Genomic DNA, 25820 nt, shown 5'->3' on the forward strand with positions numbered 1-25820 from the left:
GATATTACCATACACATCTGCACCATGATCATAAACCGTGTCCAAACATGTTCCATCTCTTGTGTCCCAGACTCGAATTGTATAGTCCCAACTGCCAGATATTAGAAGGTAAGGAATTTCAGGATTCCACATCAGTCCCCGTACTGGAGCTGTATGTCCACTAAGAACATTTATACAAGCATCTTGTGTATAATCCCATATCCGAACGGTACTGAAACAGGATAAAAGAGAACAATTTACATCAGATCACCTATTGAAATATAATTATCTCTCTACTAAAGCAATATTTTAAACTTCAAATTTATCAGAATATTTATTTGCATCACAACAGGGCTCAAAGAGTTGTAGTGGAAGGGGCTACATCTGGCTGGCAACTGGTCAGCAGCAATGGTCATCATGGTTCGATTCTAGGGCCGGTCCTCTTCAATGTATTTTATTGTCAAGAAATTTGCTATCAGGTTGTCTTTTGTCATGAATCATTGCACTATGAACTAATAGATTTTGCTTCAAACATAAACCTGTAATGAATGATAATGGGAAAGCAATAGAAGCCAACACTCCAAACTTTACAAAAATATCTTGTATATTCTGCAGGGAAGTGGCTTAGAATCATAGAAAAATGCTTCCTTCTGCTTACCATGGACTGATGCGCCCTCCCTCAAAAGCAATGGCATCAAACAAAAAACCAGAAAGATACAATACTCATTAAAATTCTCTGCAGATTCTACTTAAGTACACTTTTGAAAAATATCAAATAAGGGCAGGTCTTGCACCTGTTTCTTTAGATGTAATGTAAGCATGTGGCATCCTCCTTGTGCTATTCCTCACACTAACAGTATCAAGCCTGAGCCTACTTTTGGGAAAGCATATGGAAACTTGCACTACTGCAGCAGTTGTGACTATTTTAGATAATGATCCTGCAGTCCAAATACTACATGAAGCTAAGAGCACAGCTAAAACCTGTATCTGAACAAGACAGAGATTTAGATTATTAAGTATTGACAACACCATTACAAGCAAAGATGTAAGTTTCTCCAATAGTCCTGCTTGAGTTTTAAGTTTTCTAACAATTCAGAAATACTCACCCATCATCAGAGCCACTGCAGAGGATTCCTTCTCTGAGAGGAGACCACCGTACATGAAACACCTTTGCAGTATGCCCAGTAAAAACTTTCAATGGTTGATCAGAGCTGGTTGCCAAGTAATAAACACGAACATTTTTATCCTCACAACCAGTAGCTATCATATCTCTGCAAAATAAAAACAGCAAAATCCTTGGTCACAGAGATGATAAAAGCTTCTTCGAATTTAAAAAAAATAGATGTGCAATTTGAAATTATTTTTTTTAAATAGCAATTTTTTACTTCTCCTTCATCTCTTCAAGATGTAACTATTGATAATCTGATTAAAAAAACTAAATCAGAATAAACCTGACAAAGATCCTTTAGTGGCAATGGGGAATATATTTGCACTCGTCTGACTATGCACCCAATACACAACTATGATTAAATCAAATTACTAGAATTTTTTTTTTCCAAAAGTTCTCATTCATTATTAGGAATTATCTACAAAATTTACATGTAATCACAAAGGTCTAGAGGTGTAGATTGGTGTCCTTGAAATGACTGCTACATTTTCACCTTAGCAGTCATTTCAAGGACACCAATCTACACCTCTAGACCTCTCTTTCCTGGTATTGAATGTCTTCCCCCCTCTTCTCGCCCATTATATATTCAGCTAGATAATTTTTTTCTCATCAATATGAAATGATCCTCCTTTGAAAGTTAAGAAAGTTCATGGTAGTCAATCAAATATACTACTGGGAAGAGAGAGCTGCAATAGGCATAACCTACTTTGGAATAGATATTTTCAGTGTTTAACTATCACAGTGAATATCACATTCTACATAAATTTGTGTTACTTTACTGGTAATCAATTTAAATAGTAAATGTTGTCAATTCGTTGGGTTAATTTTTACTTACTTGTTGTTTTGACTCCAATCACAGCCAAACACTGCAGCTGGATGTTTGTACTTGTGAAGAACATTGCCATCAATGGTTCGAATAATACTGAAAACAATTACAATGTGATATTATAAGGAAAAATACATTCTGGGTAGGCTATCAAAAATTAGGTTTTATTCTGTGCAAATAAACCAGAGAGCAAAAATGTGTACACAAAGAATCGGAGAAACGGTCACAAACAATATCAGCCCCTCAATCACAACATTTAACTGGATGTTGACTGTACAACATCTAACTTCACTTCAGTTATCTATGTTTCTTCAGAGGGGCTTTAAAGATGTTCACTGTGGTACATATTTCTTGAAAATATCTCATAGCCCAGAATCAAAGCTGTAGTCATGGCTTTAAGGTACAAATAGATCTTTATGAATTAAAAAGAAAGTTAATTATTTTCTAAAATTTCTGCCCATTATGTTCAGGAATGGAATGACACAGGTAGCAGAGGAAACAAATGAAGAAAGATTTTTAAGATGCACTGAAAACAATATTTGCAAAATTGGTTTCAATGGACATTCATGCATTTTTAGAAAGGGGGTATTATACTCCTGTGATAGTGCACTTGTGGTTATTTAATTCTAAAATAATACTTTTTAGTCCTTGAAACAACAAACTAAATAAAATTTTAAAATTAAGACAAGTAAAGTTGGATATCTTTCGAAAAGTGTCCTCTACAGATAAGAAACCTAGAAGGATATTCTTGTCCAAATAAAAATCACTATTTAATTTCACTATCAGTGTGTCTTAGACACTCTTCCTATTGAAAACATTTCCTTTATTTTTTTTTTTAAATCATGAAAAATGTACCCTAACAAGTACAGAAGAGTAATAGAATTTAAGTTTTGTCCAGTAAGAAAAGTTTTTAAATTAATTGAGAGTACTGTCAAAATTTATGGACTTGAGAAGTGCATTTAGCCATTTGTTTTCTTCCAATAACACTCACCAAAATCCATCACTGCTGCAGGTTGCTATTCTTTTGGAATCTTTATGACTCCAGGCAATGCAGAAGATTCCATTCTTTCCATGCTTCAAAAAATGCAAAATACCTATCAATAAGAAATAATTCACCCCTTTTTCTCTCATCTATTGACTCATCTTTTTTACTTTATTCTTCTATGGTCTTCAGTCCTTTTCTCCCAGTATAGTATACTGTACTAAACCACATGATAATGAGTACCCAATATAAGCTGGATGTTTGAGAATCCAAGTCCAAAACATTGGGACTATGGAGATATGTAGTAAAACCATTATAGCCTCCAGGATCTAAGAGACAATATCAGGTCAAGATGAAGAATGAGCAATCTGTAACTATATAAACCTGAAAGTTAAACAAACAACATTGTGGACAATCAAGAGGGGCCTTTGGGCCTTGAGGCAACAACTTGAGAGATGTGAAGCATAAGTTGTGTTCTCTCCTGCCAGTTGCAGGGAATGATGTGGCAAGAAACAGGGAGATCATGCAGATGAACAACAGGACTTGATGCTGGTGTTACCAGCATGGTTTTCAGGGTTTTGATCATGGGTCAGTTTATACAATACCAAGCCTGGTGGCAACAAATGGGGTTCAGCTGTCTCCAAAGACAAAAAGGATCTTAGTTCAGGAGTTCACAGGGCTCACTGCAAGAGCTTTAAACTAGTTTGGAAAGAGACCAAGGCCAGGCTTGCCAGAGAGAATGTGTAGGGAAGGAGAGAACCATAGAAACCACTCTAGTAGCATTAGGAGGCTTAAGAGACAGTATCTGGAGCAAGCACAAGCAGCCAAAGAAGTAATCATTAGACAGAACTACAGGGAATCCCTTTGCACCTCCACTGGGATATGGACAGAATCAAATACTTCTGTTAGATGCCTGTACCCCAACAGACACAGTATAGGGAACAAACTGGATGAACTAGAGATCTGTGTGCAGTCACAAGCCTTTGTGTACACTGTGATTACAGAGACACAGTGGGATAGCTTGCATGACTGGAATGTTGCCACAAAAGGCTACATAATGTTTAGGAAAGACAGGCCAGAAAGTCACATTGGTGGAATTTTCCCCTGTGTGAGGCAACACTTAGGATGTACCAAGCTCTGTCTTGGACTGGATAATGGGCAAGTCGAGAGCTTATGGTTTGGATAAAAGACACTGTTGTGGGTGTTTGCTATAGGCTGCTTGATAGGTAAAAAGAAGTGGATGAAGCCATCTACAGCCAGCTAGAAGCAGCCCCAAAGTCACAGTCACTAGTCCTTGTGGGGCACTTTAACTACCCTCACATCTGCTGGAGAAGCAGCACAGTGAAGTACAGAGTCCAAGAGGTTCCTGGAAAGTGTTAATGACAACTTCCTGTCATAGGTAGTGTAGGATTCCACAAGGAATCTTGTGCTGCTTGAATCTCATACTAACAAACAGGGAAAACCTTGTGAGAGATATAAAGGTTGGGGGAACCCTTGGCTGTAATGACTATTGAGACTGTGGAGTTCAGTATCAAGCAAGGTGGAAGCAGGGCAGCAAGTAAGACACAGTCATGGACTTGAGCAGAGCTACCTTTAGTCTCTTCAGGGATTTTCTTTGAACAGTTCCATGGGAACACATCTTGCAGGGAAAAAGGTCCAAGAGAACCAGTTGATATTCAAGGATCGTTTCCTCCAGGCTCAAAACAATGCACCCCGATGAGCAAGAAATTGGAGAAAGGGGGCAAGAGATCTTCATGGATGATCAAAGAACTTCTGTCATTACTTAAGCACACGTAGTAAATGCACAGGAGATAGAAGCAGGGTCAGGCCCCTTGGAATTAATACAGAGAGGCTGGCAGAATAAGTAGAAAGGAGATAAGGAGCACAAAGGCTCATCTGGAATTAAGTCTGGCCAAGGATGTCAAGGAGAAGAAGTAGTCCTTCTTCAGCTCTATTAATAACAAAAGGAAAACCAAGGATAATGTAGGCCCATTACTAAATGGAGGGAGGACCCTGGTAGCAGAGGATGCAGAAAAGGCAGAGTTATTGAACAATTTCTTTACAACAGTCTTCACTGACTGAACCAGCTCTCAAGAGTCTCTGACTCAAGGGACCACCATAGAAGAATGCTGGAAGCAATACTTTCCCTTGATCAAGATGAACTGGGTTAGAGAACACACAGAAAAACTTGACATCCAAGGTCCATGGGCCCTGACAGGATGCATCCAAAAATGCTGAAAGAGTATCACCACAGCGAGGCTGCTCATGGCCATCTTTGAAAGGAAGGCTGTGGCAATCTGGAGAGGTGTCTGAGGAGAGAACTGTAAGAAAGCAAATGTCACTCCAGTCTCCAAAAAGAAAGAGGAAGACCCAGGGAACTACTAACCAATTAGCCTCACCTCAAGGGATGATGAGGGGAGAACAGTGTATATTGCTCACCTTGACTTCATCAAGAATTTCAATACTGTCTCTGACAAAGTCCTCATAGTCAAACTCAGAAAGTGTGGAGCGGATGAGTGGACAGTGAGGTGGATGGAAAACTGGCTGAACAGCAGATCCCAGGGGGTCGTAATCAGTGGCACAGGCTCTAGTTGGAAGCCTATCACTAGTGATGGCCCCCAAGATTCAATACCAGTCCCAGAATTGTATAGGTTGTTCATCAATGACTTGATAAAGGGGCAGATGCATCCTCAGCAAGTTGACTGACAACACAAAGCTGCACAAAGCTGGGAGGAGTGACCAATACCCCAGGGTACTGTGCAGCCCTTCAGAGGGACTTTGGCAGGTTGGAGAGGTGGGCAGAGAGGAACCAGCTGAAATTCAGCAAAGGCAACTGCAGGGTCCTGTACCTGGGGAAGAATAAACTCATGTACCAGCACAGGCGGGGCTGATCCACTGGAAAGCAGCTCTGTGGAGAAGGAGGGTGGAGTGGGAGTCCTGGTGGACACCAAGCTGTCCATGAGCAGCAGTGTGACCTTGTGGCCAAGAGGCCAATGGTGTCCTGGGGCGCATTAGGAAGAGCATTCCAGCAGGGCACCATCCAGGAGGTGATCCTGCTCTTCTATTCTGCCCTGGTGAGGACAGAATTGTGCCCAGTTTTGTCTTCAGTTAAAGAGAGATATGGAACTTGTGGAGAGGGTTCAATAGGGGTCAACAAAAATTATTTCTCTTAGAAGAAAAGGCTGAGAGAGCTGGGCCTATTCAGTCTTGAGAAGTCACAACTGAGAGGCGATAATCAATGTCTGTCAGTATCTGATGGGAGCATGCCAAGAGGATGGAGCCAGGCACTGCTCAGTAGTGCCAATCAAGGGGCAATGGGCAGAAACTGACGCACAGGAAGTTCCAACTGAACATGAGGAAGAACTTCACTTACACTTGTGTAAGTGACCAAGCACTGGAACAAACTGTCCTGAGAGGTTGGGGAGTCTCCCTCTCGGGAGATATTCCAGAACCATCTGGATGCAATCCTGTGCAAAGTGTTCTAGGATGACCCTGCTTGAGCAGGGAGGTTGGACCAAATGACTCCCTGTTGTCCCTTCCAACATTAATCATCCAGTGATTCTGAATAAAGGTTAGTTACTTGTTGGAATAATGAAGTATATGGGCATGAAAAATTGTGGCATGAGAAAACTTAATTGGGATGTGTATCAGGACCAGTATTACAGAAAAGATATTTATTAGCACAAATGCCAATATCAGTATTAGAATGCCAGAACTCCTGAAGGTAGGTATATTTGTTTTCTGCTCGTGCCTCTCCTCACTCCCCCACCTCTCTTCTTAAAGATCATCCCTTGTACATTGATGTGGATCCTATACTTAAATGATGATGTCTGTATAATCTGAAGATCACAGCTATATACCAGGAATACACAAAATAGTGTAAAATACTACAGCATAATATTACACAACTCTTTCTGCCAGTAAACATTATGCTATTATTTCAGGACTTAAAAATGCCTGGATAAATTTCAGGTAATACAAGGCAAGCCACTGAATGAGTCATATTGCTTAGTGTGCTGCAAAATGGAGCTTTACTGATCTAGGCTTCAGGTACTTCAAGTTTTTTCTGGCCCTTATGTTTGAAAATATTGATGCTGAGTCTGTATGTCCATATATGTTTACACAGTTAAGGAATTAGTAATGCTTTTGCCACGTATCCCTACAAGACCAATTTTAAGATAATGGAGTCCATCTGGTGCTTCACCACTCTCATATTACAAACCCATTCCGAGGAAGTAAAAATACTTCTGCCACACATGTAAACTGGCACCTAGATAACTCCATAGACTTTTATTCTATAGCACCTTTTAAAAATATATGTACTTTGGCCATCTCTACTTATGGACACTAGAGGGAATGACTAACTTGCATTTCATATAGACAAAAAAAGTAGCAATCCCATCTTACCTCACTGAATCTGGTTATTATTTTGCCTTTTCGAATATCCCAGATAAAGGCACCATTTCTGGATGTCCCACCTGCTATGCAGTTCAGATTTCCTTTAAAGAGAGATGTTTATAAAATATTACAATAAGTATAAAATCACAAGATTGTTTAACAATGGTTTTGCTTTAAATTGAAGAAATGTAATATGAACATAAGCCATCAATGGTACATGAACATGAGGCTAGCATTTGCTACTAAGTCACAAACATCAATTTCAGTGAAAGCCTGACCTGCTTTTCTACATTCCTGTTTTGAGGAATGGTCAAATAAAAATTGTATTCCTGTAAAAAGTGTCTTAATGCCTGCTAAAAGTCTTGCATGTAAGAAATTAATGATCATGATGCATATGACTAAACCTGAAGGAGAGGCAACCTCAATGTTTCAAGCCTAAAGTTGTAGCAACTAGAGCATTTCCCTTTAAAGTTCACTACATATAAAGACAAATCCTAAAAATGAGACAGAACACTTAACAGTATTTTGTTTCCTTAATCTTGCACCGCTGCTGCACCTAAGACCATCAAGAATGTACCTGAATCTGTAACCACACTCTACAACGTGGAAAATCTGAGTACAAAATTCCACAGTGAGAACCGAAAAATTCATTTCAGGTCTAACCCAAAAGCCACCAAAGTCTCCTCACTACAGTGACTCTCTATCCCAATATAGCTATACTTTTAATTAAATAGCAGATTTATAGGAAACTTTTGACTGTTATTTTATTGCAAGCTTCAGAGGCAGAAAAGACAATCTATGCAGGAGGAGTCTAGCAAGGTAAATATACAAAATGGGAGTAAACTCAGGTAGGAGAATGATGGGGAGAAAAAAGAAAATAGGAATAATCACTTTTTTCAAAGGTCTGAGACCAAACAAATTGGGGCATGCATTAGATTACACATTAGGAACAAAGTACAAGGCAGGAACTGTCTGGGAGTAAGCACCAAAAGTTCTGGCTGGGAGGGACAGCAGCTTTTGGACAGGATACTAAGGAACAAAATTGGAGCATGTACTTCCAATTTATCTTAAAAAAAAAAACAAAAACCAAAAACAAAAGCAACAAACCTACACCCCTCCTGCAGCAAACAAACTATTGAATCAATGTGAGATACAACTAAACACTGAATTTAAACTTCAAAATTAAATAGCCAAGAATATGCACTGTATTTCATATTGTCATGATTTCCATATAGCAAGAAAAATTATTTGTGAAGATATATATACAGTGCAAGAGACTCTCTGAAATGAAAAAGTGCAAATTTATTTAACATATGCAGACTATATTAAGCTTCCCACCACAATATTTTTCTTCTGTCAGTTATTATTTTTTAAGAGTTTAAAAGTGCAGGTGAGAAGAGAAAGGTGAATTATTTAGATTAAAAAAAAATACATCTGCTATCCAAAGAAATAAAACATGACAGGGAAGTCAACTTATTGTAAACTATTGACAACTATCGGATGTGTATTTTTATGTATACCAAAGGGGGTTACAGAATAGCTTTGAAAACAAAATTTCCTAGTGAGTCCAGTGATTTGTCTAAGAAAAAGTAGACGCTTTCCAGAAAAGACACTTGCTATTCTAATAAGGTCAAAGCAGAGTTATTCAGTGATTAGACTCGTACACAAAGAAGGAAGAAAAAGAGCTAAATACATATCTTCCACTATTTCAGCAAAAATATAATCTGAATTCCTTTAAGTAGCTGCTTCTTGTGCAAAGCAGGACAGTTTGTCATCTGCATAATGCCATGTTAGAAGTGTTCCAGAGATTTTCATCCCTCCATTCTGAGTATGAAATACTGTGAGCATTACTCAGAAGGGTAAGTTTCAGCAAGGTCTGAAGAACTGAATTCTACTGGTTTCACAGATAATTAAGTTTTGTTTAAACCTTAGAAGATGCCTTTCTATATAAAACTAATACTTTTATATGACAAACTCTGCAGTTAATGCTAATTGAAAGAACACTTAGACATACAGCAAAATATTCTTACCTGGAGCCCAAGAAATGGAATAAATAACCCCCTCATTACCAGGAGATGTATAAACCGCTGATAAAGTATTTATGTCCCAAACTTTTATTGTGCCATCAAATGAAGCTGTAGCAAGAAGATCAGGGTTATCAGGTTTGAATTTGCAATCAAAGATGGTCTCAACATGTCCCTTAAATGAAACAAATATTTAATCCATTTTTATTATATTTGATTTTCTTCATAAGTCCAACTCTAGATCAACCTCTAAAATACACTGCATTTAATTTAATTGTCAGGTCAATTAAGAGTTCCAAAACCCTTTTATATTTAGGCTTATCAGTCAAAATAAAAGACATAAAATAACTTAGACTATAACATGCTCTTTCATAGGTTATAATTGAAACCAGAAAAAATTCTTTCCTGAAAACATAGGGTAATGCAATGCCAGGAACTTGTTAGCATTTTCTGTTGAAACTATGTTGCTAAAATATTGAATTAAAAAACTAAGCAAAAAAAAAAACAACTTAATTTTTTAAAACAGGAACAGTTTTTCCCTTTTGGTTAAAAGTACCTGATTGGGAAAATAAAGTTCTGTATGATGAACATGTTCTACAAGTTGTCTAGTGCCCCACTCAATATTCTGTGTTTCTATATACAGTCTATACTCTATTGCAGCTTAAACTTCAATCCATCAGAGTTTTAATGTATCAATTGGTTGTTTTCCAAGACATGCCTTTGTAGAATTTAAGTTTATAAATATACGAAACACAAGTATTATGTAAGAATTTTTTTAAGCCTCAGTTGCTTTACAGGATGAAATCCAATAAAAATGGAAAGAGAAAACCAACCAACAGCCTCTATTCAAATGCATATGGGAGAACAGCTGAAAATTGTTTGGTTTTTTTTTCAGTGAAAAGGGAACTTGGAAAGAGGAAAAGAGAAATATCCTCAAGAACCTCAGTAACTAAAAGCCTGGTGAAGAAAAGGGTCATCTAAAATATGTTAAACCTGTTTCTGAATTTCAGGTTCAAAGTAAATTTAATAATTCTTTGTAATGTTAAACTGAGTGCATTCACCTTATAGCTCTCTGATTTGACTCAAACTTTTATTCTGAATTATAGAAAACCCATTAGAGAAAATTTCTGAAAACTAAAATTTCAAACTAAAATTTCAGTTAAAAAAATAAACAAACCAAAAACAAGTCTGTAACTCTTTATTTCTGTTTTTAAAAAAGCTGTCAGAATACTTCCAACAGAATTCAGTAACTTCCAATTAAAAATTACTTTTAACTCCAGAACTGTGACTTTATTTCCTAGAAATTTGGGCTCTTTTTAACAATAGAAACTGCTTTACAGTACTGCAAAGCCTTCATTCTCCATTTTCTCGCTGTTAGAAAAAAGTGCATAAGCAAAATAAACTCTATTCAAAAACAGAGATGAAGCATACCAAATCTCTAAGGAAATCCCACTTTTTGGCTCCCATGTCATAAAGCCCCACTCCACCATCCATGAAGCAACAGACGGTATGACCAGGAGGAAGAGAAAATGCTTGGTTTTGGGTTAAAGTTGGAGGAGGAACAGCCTCACTTGTTGAAGATGTATGGTGATTTTTAGGAGGATACTGTGATGAACATTCTTAACAATATGAAGCAAAAGACAAAGACAGAAGATTATTTCTTATTACAATAATAAGTGAAATTATAAAGAGTAAAATGCTTGTATTCTAATAAGATTTAAAACAAAAGAAATGGAGAATTCCTGTATGAAGCCTGGCCTACTAAAGAAGGACCTTATAAAGTACTTTATGCATTTGTCTAATCCACTAGCAGCAGAAGATACTTTAATTAAGAACTAAATAGCTGACCAACACTACAGAGATTGATCTGGACTCATAAATAAGATTTTCTTAAGTTGCAACCATTTAACTAATAACAATCAAAATTACACTTACGCTTTTGTTTAGGAGGAGAACTTAGCACATGCAAGCCATGGAAACCAGTTTGCTTCAATTTAAAATTCTCTACAGGTGTTGTACGTGAAACATTCCAAACACGTAACACACCAACCTGAGAATCTGAGGTTTAAAAAAACAAAACAAAACACAGAGGTATGTGGTTTGAGGACTGATTTATACAAAAATACAGCAGTGAATTAAACTTCAAGTCCTAAGAATAACTTTATAAGCAGGCACTGTCAACTCCATAGAATCATAGAACAGTTAGGGCTGGAGGGAATCTCTGGAGATCATCTAGTGTAACATCCATGGCATCCTATTTGTCCTCCATTCACCGCAATGGCCATATCACCATTAACAACAATCATTATTAATATTGGCTATTTAAACACAGATAAATTCTTCCTCTATTTTTATAAAATATTCTGCCAGCCTTAATTTCTTTATTCATTAGTTCAACCTGAGCCATAATGTCTATGGTGTAGAAAAGAGGCAGGAAATAGATTACTTTCTTCTTTTAATCTTTTAAATCTCTGAAGTGGCATCAATTACTACAATGCATTTTTATTCCTATTCCCAAAGGAATTAATATATTTTTTTTTAAAGGGTGCATGAGGAAAATATTATTTGGCAAATTGTAGAAAGTCACATTATTTATGTAGCTAAAACTTTTAAAACATGAAAAAACTGCTCAGTGTAGTTTTATTATTTTCTGGTTTTGTGTTATGGTCTTTTTTATGTACAATTCATGTATGCTTCTACTTTAAAAAATATTATGAAACATAAAAATCAAATTCGGAGTATCAATTTTTGAAGACTCAGTCCTGTATTTGTTATCTTTGTATAAATCAGGAAATAAAAGCCTTACCTCCAGTTATAAACATTCCAGGTGCACTAGAAACCCAGGCTAAACACTGAACAGATGCTGCTGCACTGGGAAACATAAAAGTTGTGATACAGGACAGAGATTCAGAATCAACTAGTCGAATGCCATTATGTAAATTAGCAACAAGAAGGTAATCAGTTGACAAAGGGTCCCACTCCAGAGCGGTAACTGGATCCTCTTCATCTGTTCCTTCAAGAGACTCTGGTCTTAAGACATGCTTCTGATTTTTAGAACCTTTAAAGTGCACAAGAAAACAGGTTATTTAAAAATTAAATCAAATACATACTTTCAATAGTTACAAGATTGGCAAACATAATTTTTTCCTCTCTCCCTGAAATTTTCACTAGCCTGCTCTCTTGTCTGCAGCAGTGAAATTATGAAGCTGTCTTGGCAATACTTGACTTAAGAGTATTACTTTTTCTATCAGATTTGACTTTATGTTTAATACAGCAGAAAACAGAAACAGCTATCAGATTTATAAACATAATTTTATAGGAAACGAAAGTATGTTAAATCACATACATTGTTCTAAGAATTTCTGCGAGTAAAGGTCTGCAGCACAGCATAAAATACAAGCCATTTGAATGCAAATAAATCTTCACACCACAGCATATACAGGCAAAATAAAGGCAGTAAGAACCAGAAAAACACTGTGGCAGTAAAGGCTTATTCTGAAGAACTGCCTTTAAACTTTTTTTCTTCTTTAAAACAGTGTGTGAAACTATGAAGTGCTTATAGATTCTGTAGCCAAAACAGACCATTCATATCTAGTCTGACACCCACAAAAAAGATTATATGTTTCACTTGATGATCCATATTATTGAAACCCACATTTTTTAATATTATATTTATCTCCCACTTTTTTATTTTTTCAGAGAGATTAATCTTAGTTGTATAAGACAGAGTACAGTCCAAATGAAATAGATCTGTATTTCTGAAGTTGTGATCTTATAACAAAAAAAAATTACTGCTTTTCTAGAAATAAGGAATTGACACCTTCCATTATTCATAGATAGACTTCATGAAAAGTATCAGTGTGATAAATACTTAGATGTTATCATATTAAAATTGATCTCCTTTTCCCAGTGCCAGTGCTAACTCAGTCAGTACTACAGAAGCAAGGGAATCTATTCTCTGGGACATCCTGTGTGACAACTTAGTAGAGTGAACTGAAAGAAAATAAATTTTGCATGGTGTCACAGACATCTTTTCATAAAAATCCTTTCTTTAGGACTTTTCCCCTTTCTGAGAAGCTGTGGCCTCAGCAACAAAATGCAAACAATGGTTATCTGCTGCTGTGGAATGCAACAGGTGGATCCGTGATTGGTCTTGGGTGAATGTTTGGATTTACTGACCACTCATGGGAGAGCTGTTCTTGCTTTCTGCCGGGACACAGAACTTTGTTGATTCATTCCTTTTCTATTCTTAGCTTAGCAAGCTTCTGAGAATTTTTCTCTCTATTCCTATTAGCATAGTAATAATGTAATATATAGCATAAAATAATAAATCAAGCCTTCTGAACATGAGGTCAAGATTCTTGTCTCTCTCTTCACCCTGAAAAACCCTTGCAAGCTCTGTAACAGCATGGCTGTTGGAGAACAATTCTATGTAAAATTAACACATTATTTAAAGAACAGTTTTTTCTCACAATGTTGAAAATCAATTTTTTTACAAGGAAGAAGCAGTCGGGAAAAAATTCAAATAGTCAACCTAATACAGATTTCTGCCTTTGAAGAAAACTATGAAAACAAGTGGAATTTTACCTTGAAATGAGCATATCAATGTGACACCTTCTTAGCAGAGAACTAGACTATTCATAAAGTATGCACAAATGTGTGTGGTAGATTTTAGACAAAAAGAGATAAATATTTTCCCATCTATCCTTTGACAGAACAGAACCATGAAGACAATATTAAGTATGAGGTGAGATTCTACCAATAAAATTGCAGAGGATTCTAGAATATGAAACAGATGACTCCAGAAAAAATGCAAAAATAGGAAAGTAAACAAAAGATTCAAGTCCTTCCATTTAGAAAAATAAAATTGCAGAAAAATATAGTTCAGTAGAAGATCATGGCTGTTATCATTTGCAAAAAAAAAAAAAGTTTACTGCAGTTGTGAAAAAAATGCAGCCTTATCTTGGTCTCAAAAGGCAGGAGACTATGAGAAGTGAGAAAGAAAGAAAATGCTCTGAATTCTGTATCTAAGAAAGAATATTTTTGTGATATGGAAGGAATAGGAATATTGTGAATCAGGAAAAAATGTTATGTATGTACCGACATCATAGAATCTAATTTTAAAAAGTGAAGAATTACATATGGAGAAACAAGATATATATATATAAAACTAAATATTTTGTCATATGAGTTTTTACCTGATTGAAAAATAGAGAGGCTTCCATCAGTATGTCCAAATACCACCTTTCCTTTTTTCTTTGGATGCCATCTGAACAGACTGATATCTGACAAGAAACTATGTGCTTCTCTATGCACAGTTACCCCGCTGTCAGGTCCTGAGATAGTCCAAATGTACAGTGGACCTCTGTGTGACACAAATGCAACTGCGTCACCTGCATTCCAGCACCATCCAAGGGATGCAGGAATTCCTGAAACATACAGGTAAACCTTGTAAGAACCAGGACACAAAATTCAGGTAGTATTCCTCGAACCAGTATCAGCAATGGCCTTGAAAAACACTAGAAATAATTTTTCTACATAGAAGTTGCTAGACTGAAATTTAGAGAAGTGTGTGAATATCTTACAGTGTAAAAGTAAACTAGACTTCCAGAGGCAGGAAGTAAAATAATTTCCCAAATTACTTTTATGCTACTTTGATGGGCTGTATTTCATGATATCTACACTTCATCAGTGCCAAAGACAATCACACATTTGAAAGAAGATAAGCCTGATCCTGCAAACAATACTTTCAGAATTTCATTCACTACTTTGCTTTGCTATAAGTTATTTACCATTAAGATAGTAAAATACCGAGAATTTCAAAATGCCTGTTTTAGCAAAATACAATGAAATTTAGAGAGAAATCTAACTGAAGCAGATATTTTTGACAAGATCAGATATTTTAGTTCTGTAATAAAAGGGAACTCTTGATAGCTTTCTTCTGGATACATGACAGTTTTAATTCCGTTGTCTAATACCTAACTGTAGGCAGTCCTATTTAAGAATTTTGTTCTTAATGTCTCCAACCCTCATAATCCTCAAAACTTAATAATATGTGCCTGAAGGAATAAATGACAGTAAGACAAATTTCTGAAGCTGAAAAATTAAAACTGTATTTAGACACTTTTATGTGGCAGTGTAAAAGGGACTAAAAGAGAAAGCAATAAAAGGTTTAAACATATTATCTTAATTTAGTTTCTAAAAATATTAAAATAGTAATAACATTTTGTCATGTGTAGTCATTGGCTTAAGTAGATTTTTAAACAAGCCATGTATTGAAAAAAAGTACCAGCATTTATATTTATGCATATTATTCTTTTGGAATAGATTACATCACTGTGGAATTTTCTTTTGCATGATATGGAAGTCATAAAGGATTTCCAGAGGTATCCGTAAATTCTCTGGAGAAAACAGAGTAGGGAGTCCCAAAATAGCTTATTAGATCCTGAGGTTCTAACTGTTCTTGGTTTGCACCCACTTTCTGACAATGAAAATGCAGGAGTCAAGGACACCTGATGCGACTGACTGTAAGAACCAATCTCAATTTGAAATACAGGTACTGATTTTGACTGGCATAAATCAGAACTGGACACGGAAATGTAACTGTAACAGATGCCTGATCCCCCCTAGACTTGTAAAACAAGCTCCAGCAGTTTCAAGGCCTGAAAGTTTCAAGGCGGAGACAAGATTCAGGTGGACAAGCATTAGGGTGTTTAAACAAAAGCTGTTGTTCAAATTCACTGATGATTTATACTTGAATCTGTTAAGGTCACCTTTTGTTTGCTTTCACTTAGCTAAGTCATTGTGAAATATTTTATTGTAAAATTTAATTGTTAATCCTTTATACAGTGATGAAAATAATGTTGGTTTTGGGATTTTTTTTCCCCCCTACTCAACAAGAAATCACTAGCAAATTTAATTCTTTAACTGGTTAAGTTCTTTAGAAAAAAAGAATAATGTCTTTCTTTACCAAATGCAAGATGGTTGAAGGCAATTTAGTCACACTACCATTATTTTCTAGAATGAACTGCAACAAATCTGACAAGAATATTTTAAGATTGTGTTAGGCAATTATTATTGTGCTAGGCAATTGTTAAATCTCCACCCTAACAACTATAGAGTTTATACTATATCAAGTATTTTTTATACCCATGGATCAAGCTGTATGGATAAAACAGATCTCCATGTCTAAAATACCTTTTGTATTGTCCAGCTTGGCCACAACTTTCTGTTCATTCACATTCCATATGATCACTAAACTATCTGCACTGGCACTTGCAAACACATCAGGGTTGTGGGGACACCAAGACATGGCTGTGATTGTCTTCTTGTGCTCAGACATAATCGCATGGAGCTTGAATTCATTGTATCGGTGATCCAGCTAAACAAATAGTAAAATTCATTTTAGAAACACATTTTTTGCAAACTTACTTTAAATCCCTCTGTGTTGGAGAATACTTCATATAACAGTATTAGACTTATGGATGAATTTATAGTGCATTGAACTATTGCCAGTACCTCACATCTCAATAAAATAAATTCTCATATATTTGACTTGGAAAGAAAGGTTGCCTGATATCCAACTATGCAAAAAACAGTTTTATGTCTATCTTCCTGTCACTTAAAAATTATTATATTTCATTTAGAAGTGTACTCAAACAATCCTAAAATGTTTTATTTGTAGGCATGGTAGCAATAATTTAATAATCTCCAAGGGGGTAAACAGGAAAGAATATAAAAATGAGTTTGAAATCCTTCTCACTTTATAAGTTACTTAGTACAGTTAAAATACATATTAAAAAAAAAGCCCAAATATGACACAGTAAATTTTGTTCATTTTAATCCTACAACCTGTATAACTCTTAAAATTAAAGTACATCCTTTATTTCCTCACATATTTCTCAATCTGAAAATTCTACGTCACAGCATTTCTGGTTTTTTAGGTAGATGTTAATATACAACAACTGCAAACTTCCGAAGACCACAGTGCTGAGGTGTTTGGGCTCCAAATTAAATAAAGATAGGTCACTGAATCCTCAACTTTGGACCATGGATCCACTATGCAAAAGACTATTTTATACTACAGCTTCAAATGGAATTGTGGAATTCCATTCCATTAATTCATTTCTCCCTCAGAACCCAGTCTTCTATCACTGAGTTTCACACATCTCAAATGTTTGCTGCACTGTAAGCCTGTCTTCTGAAAACAACTCTTGACACACACAACTTCAAGGGTATCCTGAATGTAATACTGAGCTTTACATAGATATCTTCTCAGCAGCAACCCTACTTGCAAAAGCATTTGTTGAAGGGGTTCAAATTGAGATCAACAACACTATGAAAGTGTAACTAATCAGATAAACAAGAATAATCTTACCTGATAAATATAAACAGCAAGGGTAGCACAGTAGGCAAATCTGTCACCACTAGCGGCACATATATCCTTATTCCATGGCTGACATCCAGCAGCTAAAAGTCCCACTTGTTTAACACGTGACATTTTTGCCTTTAAAAGAGAAATTCATTAGACCCCAAGATGACAGAATATTAAAGATTAAAATAATGCATTTTTGTTCCCATAAATAATTTATAAATGTCTACTTTAAAAATACAACTTTCCTAAGATACAAATGAATGTATCTGAAATAAAGACAAGCAGATGTTCAGAGGCTTCAGTGCTACACAAGAAAGGGTGCCTAACACCATTCACAAAAAATTCAGTTAGAAGAAAAGGAGGGGGCAGGGGATCTTGCCCCTAAAAACTTGAATACTTCTTGATTTGTACTAGCTGAAACTGTTCATCATGTCCATTTTCTTCTGTGGTTCAATACTTTCTCTATTACAGTTTACTGCCTTCCTCTGCTCTCCCATTCATCTCCCACTGACAGCCAGACAAAATAAACCACATACTAATAGTTTTAAGGAAAACCGACACGTAGAAAGGTCTTCAAACCACTTGCATAGAACAGCTCTTTATCACATTATCCTCATTATCATCCTTTCTGGAGAAGCTTTCTAAATTTTCTTCATAATTACTGCCTAACAAAAAACTTTGAAGTGAGCTGTGAAAAATCAAAAGCAAAGCTTAGGGTAACATTACTGTACAGCAAACTATGCTTTCTCTGTCCAAAACAAGTCTCACAGTACCAGCTGTGCTCAGAGTGATAAAACTGAATTCAACATAAAAATGCAAGAAATGCTTTGCTGGGCCAGACCAATTATTTACCTAGCCCCCATTTCATTCAGGATAACGTCAACATGTTACCTAGTAACAGAATGTCTCAGGGTCACATTTATGCTGTGGATAGATTAATGGACTGAGGGACATCAGGTGGAAAAATATTACATGGAATATGGAGGATGACATCTTTAGGTCAAAGAGCTAAGACTATAATCCTGAAAGAGCAGGACAGCCACGTTAAATTTATCAAGTGTTAGATACCATATCAAGTTTCACAAAGAAAAGGGAATTAATGAGAAATGAGACTTCAAATGCAATAAAGCATTTTGAGGGAACAACTGTTGATGAAGTACAAGGGTTGGTTCCTCAATGCACTGCTGTGTAACAGTTTAGCACAGATATGTTGCTGTAGATCAGTCTTGACCTACCGGATGTCAAATGTATAGAGGGGGAAATATTTTTCTGGATGACAGTAGTATTAAGACACTTACAGAACAAACTTTATACATGTGTTGCAGTAGTGATCTACAGTACCCAAAGAAACCAATTGGCCACTATCAACTAAAAATTGGTTGTCTAAATATTATCAAAATTTTATTTTAATGCATTTATACTAGGGATAAAAATAAACTTGAATTATTAATTTTATTTTTAATTTTTCTCCTCTGCTTGGTATATCTGCTTAGCAGGTAAACAGCAATGAATAATTATAGGTAGCAAATTTCATATGTTTCTCTCACTTTGGAAAGTGAAAAAAAAATTGAGACTGACTTATTTTGGGGGCTTCTTTAGCAGAAGATTAGGATCAGCTGAATGTTTGAGACTGATATCTCTCAAAGATATCACTGACGCTAGTTACAGTGCTTAAACATTCTGAGTGAGTACCAAATGACTGAAGGAAAAGAAACGCTCACATGTAACCTTTGAAAATTTGGTGAAAGAGACTGCAACAGCAGAACAGAAATATACAGAAAATCAAGTTACAAGATATAGCTTTGTTCCAGACTAGGGCTTTGGCTATTAGACTTCATTTCTATCTGTCAATAATTTTTATTCTTCCGACCTTTGTAGTAAATTAGAGATTCCAGAGAGAACATTTCTATAAATTGCATAATCTTGCAACTTCTTTGCAATCCATCTCATGTTCTAAATGGTGAGCTCTAAATGATATGAGAGAGAAATTTATCTAATTATTTAAAGAATCAACATCATCAAGTGGCAAAAATAGACTCCAAACTTCTTATTTTTCCATTTAATGTTCTTTTACTGCTTAGTAAAATTACAAATTTCAGAGGTCCCTTCTATGCAATTAAAATGTAAATCACATATGCAGAGAAATAATTTGATTTGGGGCATTCAGAACAGACTTCTTGTAGTTCCCACGAAAAAATAACTGGCACCATTAGCAACCACTTTTACTGAAATTAACGTCCCCCAGATGATCCTCCAGCTGATTAGATAACTATTTTAGGAAAGCACAGAATACCTGGAACTAGAAATTTTGGGTTCTGCTCTTGATTCCAGGGAAAACAATGGTTAAAACTGTAGGTGTGTCAGCAAATTGATAAGGGACGTTAAAAAAAGGCACGGTGAAGTAGGAAAGAATGAGCTGTAAAATATTAGATTATCATAGGTTTAGTTTGCAGGTTTACTGCCTGAAAACCATCAATGTAAGACTGATAAAAAGTTGACAACTATATAGAACCTAAGACTACACAAGTCTTTACTTCATAATAATAAAAGATTTTTCTCACTTTGTACAGATACCCTTTTTTACCTTCTCATATGGGAGCTAAGAATTCTTGATTTGATGAAGTTTTAATCTGTAAGAAAAAATGATTTAAGACTTGTTTAATTTGCAGTTTGATTCCATGTAAAATTAATTGCAAAGCCAAGATCTCTTACAGATGCTAAAACAGAATTCTACAGATTTTTCTTTTAGAGTAACAACAGATTTGTCTTGTAGGATTCTGCAGTAATCTCTTTAAAAATACTGCTAATAGGTGAAATTTTTCAATTTTAGATGAAAAATGTTGGTCTGTAATATGGCGTTATTTCACTGAGTTAAGAATTCATGCTTAATAAGTATTCTTAAACTTTGATTAGATTTTCCCCATTTAAATATATGTTAAAAAGTTACATATATAAAATATTCTGAGCTTTATTACAGGAAGGAATTTGCATTTTAATAACTAATATTTATTGTTTAAAACTTGTTCTTATTTCCTCCTCTTTGTAATGATATACAATTTGACAAGAGGAAGCATTTGCCTTGAAATTCAAAATGACAGTATCTAGAAGAAGAAATGACAGTTGTGTGTGGAATACTGACTTGCTCTCTCGTAGGTATCATGCCTTAAAGCAATTGCCTGCACATCTTTTCAAACATTATAGATTTCTGTTAAGCATAATTAACCGAGTAAGCAGATATAAAAGAGACAGATGTATTCATCAAAACAGCCTGAGCAAAAGGACAAAAACGTAGAAATGCAGCATAACTGAACATATGTATGATTTCACACTTGGTGCATTTTCATACAATGGAGATGTTTTATACTTTGTAAAGAAGTATTTTATTTTTAAGTAATTATATTTGACTCTTAAGTATACAATGAAAAAACCTCTGTGTGTGTAAAAAAAGCATACCACATTGGGAAAGCTAGCAGTGTGTGCTCACAGTTTCCAAGGAGATGAAGGAAAGAGGGAGGACAACAAAACCCTTTCTTTTCAATTGGCAGAAACAGCAACATTCTAGGTCCTTCCTTGTTGCTTAATATAGAAAAAACCCCAACAACCAACCACATTAAACTGAAAATCGGTATATCATAAATATTATTTTAAAATAACAACTGAATTGACTAGATACATATCATGGCTTTATATCAATAACTTAAAGATAATGCCTAATAATCCCTACCTTAGCATAGGTATCAATTTTTGGAAAGCACTTTAGAATTTCCATGTTCATTTCAATACCTTGCTGGTCCCAAAAATGGAAAATATTGTTCTCATTGTAGAATGAAATCACTTTACTTGACAGATGGAGGAACTAAATCTTGATGTTCCCGAATAATGCGGTTACTACAGGATGCAGGAGAAAAGACTGAGTGTTGTGTCACACCACACACAAAACTGCAGTGCCAGTAGCCTGGCAACTGCAGCTCTTTAACAGGCACCATTTTAATTTTAATCTAACTCCTTTTTCTCTGCTTCAGCTACTCAGTGTATTTCATTGCTCATTGTATTTCCCAACTGCACTATGATAACACTTGTAGAATAACAATAGCTCTTTAAACCCATCACTTAACACTTTCATTATCAATACAGTGCAGGCATGTCATCAGTATCCATAAATATCTAACCATCAAGCACAAGCAACAACAGATGCTCACATGTGCTTTGATTGTGGTCCATGTGCTGTAAGACCTATCCAAATATGCAATATGGCATGCATACAAAAGTGGATATAGAGTAGCCTTATGTTAATCAATATGCTTCTGTGTATACAAAGTGTAGTTTCTTAACAGCTACAAGCAGTGAAGTGCTAGTGTCCTCTGCTTCTGTTCACTCTATTGTCATTATTTTCCATCAGGTTTGTCTCTTTTCTTATGTGGAAAGCTTGCTGTCACTCCTGTATGTCAGACATATAAAACTCTCATATATCTCATCCACACTACTGTCCCAAGGCACCAATATTTTTGTCAGCAAATCAATGATAACATAATAATTAGTAAGATCTTTAGTGATATAAAGACATTATATCATGTTATTTCTCCTTGAAAACATTGGGTGTATTTACCCATCCTTGGAGATGAAAATGTCACCTGTGAACCACAGAGTTTCAAATTCATTACCCTATCCAGTGGGACCAGTTAGAAGCACTAGAGAGTGGACAATCATTTTATCTTGCTAAAAGCATGAAGGTGTTCAAACTTATGAAGAAATGTTGGCATGTCTGCAAGACAGAGCAGAAAATGACTTCTGACTGAATGTCTGCCTCAACAGCACTGAGACGCATGGAAAAACACAAATATAATTAGCACTGGTGTTCTTCCATTGGAACTGGGAAACACCAAGCACATTATAGCCATGTTAGGAAATTAAAATCTCAGTAATTTTTCCTGACCCATGAAATGTGAGTAATTAGAAATACTCTGGTATATATGGAAATATTCTGGTATATATACAGCTTAAAAGACAAGAGATAACTTACAATATGAAAACTTTGACAAAACAAACAAAAGTTCTTCCTGCTTTGGAATACTGCAAAATGCTAAGCAATCCATAGTCTTGACGTGGCTTAACAAACTGCAGTTACTACTGCAGGTGTCTGAATAGTCTGAGACAATGCACACTACTCAAGCAACTCCTTCTGGGCAGTGATAACCAAGCCAATATCTGCAGAGTATTGCTTAATCATAGTTTGCAGATAATGTGCAATACACAGAGATATGTATACAACCATGTCTGATCACATAATGAAGCATCTAAGAGTCTGCATAAGATTCTGTTCTCAACTTCCAACACAGAGTTACAACAATCACCAGAAGACTGCTTTTCTGCTGGCAAATTGCCAAGACTGCTCTGATTTCAGATAAAGTTACCTCTTGACACATCTCACACCCGAATCCCTGATGACAGCTGTTAAAAGATAATTCTACATCTGAAGCACCCATATCATGGGTGACATGTAAAATGAGAACAGTGGAACAGTATTAATATCTGCCAGTTTTTTTATACTTATGAGCATATAGCTGGCATTATCGAGTAATACACATTAATCCAATGAAAGCAGCTGTTTTCACTAGCATCTCCTGCATTCTAATTAGCTGACTATATACTCTGAAAACAGAAATCACAGAAATGTAAGGTACCATAAAAGAGCTTAATACAGTGAGAGAAATGTGACTTATATCCATTTCCCACCATAAATCTATGAAAGCAGCTGTAGACATGCAGCTAACACATACTAAAAATAAATCCAAGTAATCCTGCAAATGTTGCTATAGTAACAACTCCTCCTCAGAAAAATGGTAATAAAAACATAAAGCTATCCAAGATACAACTTGGAAATGACTCTATGTGAATTTAATCTCTCCCAAATATTTGTGGTTTACCCTATTACTAACTATAATTATTTCATTTTACTCCATGCACGGTATATTAATTCCTTCTAATACAACAAAGTGTAATGTTTGCTTTTCATCTCATTGCATATTAAAAAATTACTACTTGTTAAATTATGCAACCTAAAAAATGCAAGTAGGTGGCTGTCACACTTCCAGTACCTTTTATGCAGCTAGCAACATTAATTTTCAAAAAAGTCATTTTGTCTCAAACCACGACAACTACTTTTGATATAATCAATATAATAATAAAGAGCAGCTTAAAGAAGAAAAATATAAAAATAGTAAAAGAGAAAATATTACTTTAAGCAATTCTTACTCTTTGTTGTCCTTCATACCAATCATCTTCATCAAACCAGTGGGAAATATAAGTCATCCAAGCCATGAAAGAAGGCACAGTTGAAATAAAAAATACAGAACCTGAAGACATATAAGTACAATAAATCCTGTGCTAAAATTTATTCAACAGTATAATAAGCTATTCAAAGATCATATCTGAAGTCTGTGATATGCTTTGAGATTAATAAGTTTTAAATTAGTAAATATGTAATCTGAAATACTTTTAACAGCAATTTAAATGTTCTACCTATTGGATTTTCTAATGGAAAACGGAATTCAATACTACAGTAATAATTAGATTATATATTCCAGTATTTAAAATTGAAGCAGGTTAGTGCTTCAAGATTGATTTTGCCGTGCTTCTGAGCTCCAAAAATGAGGTGCTGTTTGAGTCATTCTTATCTGTCTTCTAAAAAATTACTTTCATTTTTTAAAAATGTAGTTCAGTGCACAAAAGCTTGTACTGAAATGTAAAATATGCTCAGAATCATGGAGAATGATTTGTTTTGGTTATGTAGGGAGTGGTTTCAATTGGCACAGTAGGAGGGGCCAAAATTATCGCAAATACCAAGCATCGGTTTAACTTTTTTTTTTTTGTAAGAGGAAAAAGAAAAATCTGCAAGTCCATTGTTCACAGCCAGCAGAGCCTAAAGGGCTCAGTTGCAGCCACCAGCATTGTCTGAAAAACGTAAAAAGCCTAATTTAACCAATTCATGGGAATGGATCTGCTTCTTTTCTCTTCCTTAGAAGAGTTTCACATATCTGACAACATTTATGCCTCACACAGGTAGTATCCTTTTCTGGTATGCCTCCAAGTTTCACATTAGGTTTCACAGTGCATTATGCCAGTGAAAATGAAAGGTAAAAATGAATAAAAGCTGTACTACCACATTTCCATGCTGCAGCAATATACTTCTTCAGCTGTGCTATGTAGGAGACGTTATCATACAAATCTTCCTGACTGCATAGTTACAGCAGCTCAAATCCTCAATAGACACTGTGCAGACCTAAAAAAAACCAGTTTCTTAAGAAACCTAGGATCCAGATAAGCTCTGCCTTTCTACGCTGACTTAACAAGCTGTTCCTCAGTTTGTAATATAATAAATGTAAAAACTAAACAGGGAGGTCTATTGCTTAATCAAGAAAAAAACAAAGCAAAGTCGGAAAAGTAGCTGGAAGTACCAGCTACTAACTGGTCGACATTACATGACAATTCCACAGAGCAATTCTGTGTTATTACCTGTCCTACCCCAGAATGTGTAGTTTCCATTAAGGGTACTGTAAAGGCAGGTGACATTCTCCAGGGGAATAAAGAAAAACAGCAATATTTTTGGTTCAAACCTCTTATTCAGAAATTCTGACAACCAAGGTGAAAAAAAGAAAACAAACCAAAAACAAACCACACACACAAAACCATAAATATTTAAGTCAAGGCACCCAGTAATAGGAAGTAGCATTCCAAGATTATCAGATTTTTTGTAGTTATACAGTCATCCATGTAAATGGATACAGACACAAGAATATACAGAACTTCCAACAATACTGCTGAAATTTTTCAAATTAATTGCCCTTTGAGATTTCAGCTCAAACATAAGCATAAGCATAGTGCACAGAATTGCATGGTCTCATAAACTGTATGAGAAACATGGCACCAATTCAGTCACCTCAAATGACAGCACTGAAGACACTCCTGACCATAACCATGGTCTATGAGCAATCAAGAAAAACATTACTGATGTACCGCTTCTGTGAACAAAATTTTAAAAATTGTGAAAACGTATCCACATTATTACTGCT

At 35.5% G+C, this 25820-nt stretch overlaps 1 protein-coding gene across 8 annotated transcripts in view; it reads right to left on the bottom strand.

Moving 5' to 3' along the window:
- Positions 1-25820, bottom strand: part of WDR17 (WD repeat domain 17) — a 56235-nt gene that overhangs the window by 20663 nt on the left and 9752 nt on the right. For 3 of the 8 annotated variants that reach the window (XM_054296074.1, XM_054296069.1, XM_054296068.1), the window contains exons 1-13: positions 24004-24437; positions 17755-17883; positions 16575-16758; positions 14576-14806; positions 12184-12435; positions 11313-11435; positions 10809-10996; positions 9384-9552; positions 7363-7454; positions 2965-3047; positions 1983-2069; positions 1086-1250; positions 9-211 (exon numbers count right to left, since the gene is read on the bottom strand). In XM_054296074.1, the coding sequence (XP_054152049.1) occupies positions 9-211; positions 1086-1250; positions 1983-2069; positions 2965-3047; positions 7363-7454; positions 9384-9552; positions 10809-10996; positions 11313-11435; positions 12184-12435; positions 14576-14806; positions 16575-16758; positions 17755-17883; positions 24004-24114 (2017 nt within the window). In that variant the 5' untranslated portion in view covers positions 24115-24437. Of the gene's footprint in view, positions 1-8; positions 212-1085; positions 1251-1982; positions 2070-2964; positions 3048-7362; positions 7455-9383; positions 9553-10808; positions 10997-11312; positions 11436-12183; positions 12436-14575; positions 14807-16574; positions 16759-17754; positions 17884-24003; positions 24438-24913; positions 24971-25820 lie in introns of those variants that run through there. The other 5 variants (XM_054296073.1, XM_054296072.1, XM_054296071.1 and 2 more) reach the window with 4 other exon arrangements.

Source organism: Melozone crissalis, unplaced genomic scaffold (genome assembly GCF_028551555.1).
Source record: "Melozone crissalis strain CALT ecotype California unplaced genomic scaffold, PUWL_Pcris_2 ptg000006l_1, whole genome shotgun sequence".
NCBI classification, from domain to species: domain Eukaryota; kingdom Metazoa; phylum Chordata; class Aves; order Passeriformes; family Passerellidae; genus Melozone; species Melozone crissalis.